General features: G+C 37.8%; 1 protein-coding gene across 1 annotated transcript in view; it reads right to left on the bottom strand.

The window, feature by feature from the left end:
- Positions 1 to 936: 936 nt before the first annotated feature.
- The window catches only part of GCLM (glutamate-cysteine ligase modifier subunit), a 17044-nt gene continuing 12340 nt past the window's right edge, over positions 937 to 5640 (bottom strand). The window contains exons 6-7 of the mRNA XM_003784144.2: positions 5109 to 5223; positions 937 to 1688 (exon numbers count right to left, since the gene is read on the bottom strand). Of these exons, the coding sequence (XP_003784192.1) occupies positions 1519 to 1688; positions 5109 to 5223 (285 nt within the window). The 3' untranslated portion in view covers positions 937 to 1518. The remainder of the gene's footprint in view (positions 1689 to 5108; positions 5224 to 5640) is intronic.

Genomic DNA, 5640 nt, shown 5'->3' with positions numbered 1-5640 from the left:
GCTGGGACCACAGGCGCCCGCCACAACGCCCGGCTATTTTTTTTTTTTTTTGGTTGCAGCCATTATTGTTGTTTGGCGGGTCCAGGCTGGATTCGAACCTGCCACCTTAGGTATACGTGGCTGGCGCCTTAGCCGCTTGAGCCACAGGCGCCGAGCCTGATTCTTAAACTAATAAGGAATTACACTAAATGCCCTATTGCCTCCTCTAGATCTAAAGTTTTGATTATATAGTTCTGCTTTAAAATAGTTAAGACCACATCTCGTAGTTGTCTAAATAGACAATACTGGCTCTGAATTAACGATTTTTTAACCCCCCCTTTTTTTTTTGAGACAGAGTCTCAAGCTATTGTCTTGGGTAGAGTGTCATGGCATCACAGCTCACAGCAACCTCCAACTCGGACTCAAGCCATCCTTTTGCCTCAGTTTTTCTATTTTTAGTAGAGACGGGGTCTCGCTTTTGCTCAGGTTGGTCTCGAACTCGTGAGCTCAAGCAATCCACCCACCTCAGCCTCCCACAGTGCTAGGATTACAGGCATGAGCCATCCACCCAGCCTTTTTACCCCTTTTCTTATTTTTAGTTTCTCCTTCTTAGTTATTAATGAGGAACAAATATCACATATTTTACTCAATGGATTCTTAATTCCTGGTACCCTCTCTTATCTCCAGAGGCCACAATGCCAAGCACATGGTAAGTGCTCAATATTTATTGAATATTCTTGAATGAGTAGCAATTTATTAAGGATAGATCAAGAATTTAAAATAATATGGAGGTGACAATAGTTGCTTTTATAAAACCCTTAAGCAGTAGCTTCAAAGCTTTTCAGATTTACTTTGGTTTTTCTTTGTAAGTAACTAGATTAGGAAATACAGCACAAGAATACATGGTTAAATCATTATAGTTAAACTCTAAGCAAGAACACGTAAAAAAGATTTACGTTTCCATTCATGTATTGAAGAATGAATTTTATTTACACTATGAATAAATCCTAGCTACTCCAGTTACTCTTAGATACAATCTTATCAATGACAGGAAAAGTATCTTCCAGTATTGCATTTCGGTTTTAACAAATTGTAATTAAATTGCTTAGTAATACTATAGAGTAAGAAGCAATTAATGAAATCTTCTGGGAAATAAAAAATATGTATATACATTACTCTGGTAACTAGGCCAAAATATATCTAACAACAAATTTCCTTGATTTCTATTAGTCATAAAAATAAAGGAAAATATATTGTAAGTATTTTCTTATAGACAATTTCAATTAGAAAACAATAGTTTAATGAAAACAATACAGTGGTTCATGTGAGTGGACTGATATGGAGGCAAGAGAAGTATTCAAAACTTGGCAGACAACATACTGTCAAATATAACTACAGAGTATCTGCCTCAAAAAAAAGGAATATCTGTATCTGCTTTAATGATGCCATTTATGGTCAGGAACTAGGTTTTTACATATCTCAATTTTATCTTATATTCAAGGACAATACAGGCCAGTCGGTTATGATCCTAAGTCATAGTTAAGAACCCCTTCTTTTAGCTTGTAAAATGTAGCCTTTTGATTTGATAATTCCTCTACTTTTCACGATGACTGAGTATCGCAGTAGCCACAGAGGCACCCACTCATGTGCTTGAATGTCGGGGATGCTTTCCTGAAGAGCTTCTTGAAAACTTGCTTCGGAAAGCAGTTCTAAAACAAATAAAACCCAAAGTGTTAAACTGAGAAACAAAAGCACTTTCCTCATTTAATACAAGAGACACCTCAAAACGGAATATAAAATATCCTTCACGTGTGTTATGAATTGGAACCAGACTATTAAGGCATTCCCAAGGCAGTTCTTTAATAAAGTATCTACACCTGCATTCCCGCCTATTTAATTCATAACTTCTGGTGAGTGGAGGGTAGACATTTGTAGTTGCTGAAGGCTTCCAGGTGATTCTAGTGTACAGTTCGGGGAAATACAGGAAAGCATAAAGAAGAAAAACAAGGTCATAATCCTATCAGTTGGAGCTGACACACCTTTTCCACTGCTAGTATTTCCTTCCAACTTTTCTTCTGTGTGTGTATCTGTGCATGTGTGTGTATCTCCACATCCTTTATCTGTATGTATGGATATATATATATCCACATTACAAAACTAGAACTCCTAACTGTAGTTACAGCCTAATTTACTTACCTTTTTCACTTAATATTGGTGAATATTTCCCCATGCAATTAAATATTCCGTGAAAACATCATTTTTTGGTAATTCTTCAAAATTCTATATCATATAGATAACATATATACATTTCTCTACTGTTGGTCAAACATTTAAGCTCTTCTTAATATTTGGCTTGCTACTTATCAATAGTCTACTACCATGCTTTCCAAAAAGGCTATACTTTTTTTTTTTTTTTAAGACAGAGCCTCAAGCTATCGCCCTGGAGTGCCGTGGTGTCATAGCTCACAGCAACCTGCAACTCCTGGGCTTAAGCAATTCTCTTGCCTCAGCCTCACAAGTAGCTGGGTCTACAGGTGCCCACCACAACACCTAGCTTTTTTGGTTGTAGTTGTCACTGTCTGGCAGGCCCAGGCCAGATTTGAACCTGCCAGCTCTGGTGTATGTGGCTGGTGCCTTAGCGGCTTGAGCTACAGGAGCCACCCAAAAGGCTATACTCTATACTTCCACTAGGCACTGAGAATATGAAAGTGCCGTTCATATCATATCCTCATGAGCACCAGCAATCAATAAAAAATCTTTGCCAATCTTCTAATTGGCTCTTTTTTGGATGAACTTGTTATTTTTGAATTCTTGAAGTTTCAACCCAATCCTCTCTGACTGTTGTGATGCTATATCCTACTCTCCCCCTCATTACAACTCTTCTCTGGCCACAATGGCCTCCTTACTGTATACTGAAACCTTGAGCACATTCACACCTTTGGCCTCTGAATCAGCTGCTCCTTCTCTGAACACTCTTCTTCCAGACGTCCACACGGCTCACTCCTTTCTTCCACGTGTCTGACTAACACTACCTTAGCAGACAGGCCTCCCTGACGTCACACATAAAACAACTCCTAACCTGGATGCTCTTTTTCTCCCTCAGCCAACTTTTCTCCATAGCATATACTACCACTTAGCATATATAACATTTATTTCATCGTCTGTCTTTTCCTATTAGAATATAAATTCCATAAGGGTTGGCATTTGTCTGAGTTAGTTCTTCATCTCTTTAAGTACCCAGAATGATACCTAACTTGTGGTGCTCAATGTCTGATGAATGAACCAGTCAATACGGAAAAATCCCACTCAGGTCAAAACCAACCTATAGGTAGGGATCACATGGCCATTTATCTATACAGGATGATCGGGGAGTGCTACAGGACCTGACTACCCTCAAATGTACTGTTGTGAAACCTGAACAGCATTAACAGTAAACTCTCGGTAAATATTAGTTATTATCATGTGCCAAGCACTTGTCTGAGCACTTTACTTGTATTAACTCATTTATATACATGTTAACCCTGTGGGATAGCTATTATTCCCCTTTATAGAGGGGAAACTGAGAGAAGTTAGGTAACTTACCCAAGGTCACAGAGCTAGTAAATGTTAGTTTTCATAAATAGGATGCAAACTTCTCTTTGGAAAAGTAACATAAATAACTGACTTATTTATCAGATTATCTAGCAGAGAAGAGGTTCCTGAGGGAATGTGGTATAATACAGTTTAGATTTAATGGGATTGGAGCAGGGGTAGAGCAAATAAAAAGTAAAAAATCTAACGTCAGGATCATCTACTTTCCAATTTTACCCTGGCTGCAGTTAAACTGTTACTACAACTACTAGGACAAAGGGTAATGGAAAATAAAATCCTAGGAGGAATAAGGGTAATTTCAGAATGGAATTAGACCTTCAGGGGACTTACAAACAAAATTCTATTTTTGATGACAAGCCCAGTTAAGTGATTTACAATTTGGTTGCTTACAGATAAAAAACCTGACATGAAATTAGACAACTGTGCTATTCATTAACTACATACTTTTAAAATTCAACTATATTAACTCTTTGGTCAGTATAACACAACAAATTAAATGAAGAATTGCTTCATATAAAGTGTCTGAAGATTCACTAATGGTATATGCAGGATGAGCCTATAAATTCTAACCAAAAGGTTTAGAATTAAAGTTAAAAGGACAACCAAGTATCAAATTATGTCAGTAACACAAAACCATAAAAGTATTAAATGTCTCTCCTCAGACAGACAGAACATGCAGCATATTCTGTCCTAACAATGAGGCATTAACACAATCTAAATGTCAACATCTGGATACACAGAAATACAACGACAGACAGGTTAGTCTTGTCTTCTTTCCTTTCCTCCTGAAAAAAGGATGGAGCCTTTTTCAAGCAGAGTTAAAAGAGTACAGGCTGGATCCTCAGCTGCTGGTCACAATTACTGCTAGAAGAGCCCCCTCAGAAGTAAACAGGTAAATGATAACTACAATCATATGAAAAGATAAAATTTAAACAGCTTATGTTTTAGAATAAATTAAAGCAATTGTTAGTTTTCACTAAAATGTTGGAGATTCATTGAGGGTACACAGAACCAGGTTAAACTGATTACTTTTGTTAGGAAAGGATCCCATTATATTTTTGTTATTAAATTATATGCCTCTTTTTCCAGATATTTATTTACTTTTTACAGTTTTTGGCCAGGGCTGGGTTTGAACCTGCCACCTCTGGTATATGGGGCTGGCACCCTACTCCTTTGAGCCACAGGCACTGCCCCCAGATATTTATACTTTTAAGTGACCCTTTGGTCCAATCTTCACCATACTAGACAAGATTATGTATATTACTATTTAGAATGTCTCAAAAGATCTTTTCTTCATAATTCAACATTTGTGAACCCCAACAGATGTTGGGAAATGATCTGTTCACTTTTTTTCTCCCCAAAGATAAAATTAAGCTTTCTGAAAATAAAGGCATAAATGTTTTGGACTAACCATTAAAATTAATTCTAGCTAACACTGTACATTTATCACTGCAAACACTTAAAATTAAATTTCAACAAGAAGCTTCGGTGAGACAAAAGCTCATGATTAATCTCTGTAATGAAAATGCTAGTCTCACCTTTTGGATCATTATGAGTCAGTAGCTGAATGTCAAACTGTTTAGCAAATGCAGTCAAATCAGGTGGCATCACACAGCAGGAGGCAAGATTAACTTGGTTACTATTTGGTTTTACCTAGAAATGAAAACAAAATGACATCTCTCCTAAAGTAAGTACAATACACAAAGTAGAAAGCAACAAGCAATAAGAAGACTTACTTTTAGAATACAGTAGAACCTCTGTAAGTTGACCACCCAACGGACTGTAAGAAACTGGTCAACATAAGGAACTAGGCCTCAGTACAGGCGGTGCATGTCTAGTCTATGAACATTAGGTCAACTTATGGAGATGGTTAGAAAAGGGAGGTGGTCAACAATAGAGTTTCTACTGTATATTGAAAAATCACACTCCCAGCCACGTACACCTAAGGTGGCGGGTTCGTATCCCCAGCCCAGACCCGCCAAACAACAATGACAGCTGCAACCAAAAAATAGCCAGGCGTTGTGGCGGGCGCCTGTGGTCCCAGCTACTTGGGAGGCGGAGGCAGGAGAC

The sequence above is a fragment of the Otolemur garnettii genome, unplaced genomic scaffold (assembly GCF_000181295.1).
Source record: "Otolemur garnettii isolate 467f Iridium unplaced genomic scaffold, OtoGar3 scaffold00010, whole genome shotgun sequence".
In the NCBI taxonomy this organism is placed as follows: Eukaryota; Metazoa; Chordata; class Mammalia; order Primates; family Galagidae; genus Otolemur; species Otolemur garnettii.
The sequence above is the reverse complement of the archived record's forward strand: the minus strand, read 5'-3'. Positions and strand labels throughout refer to the sequence as shown.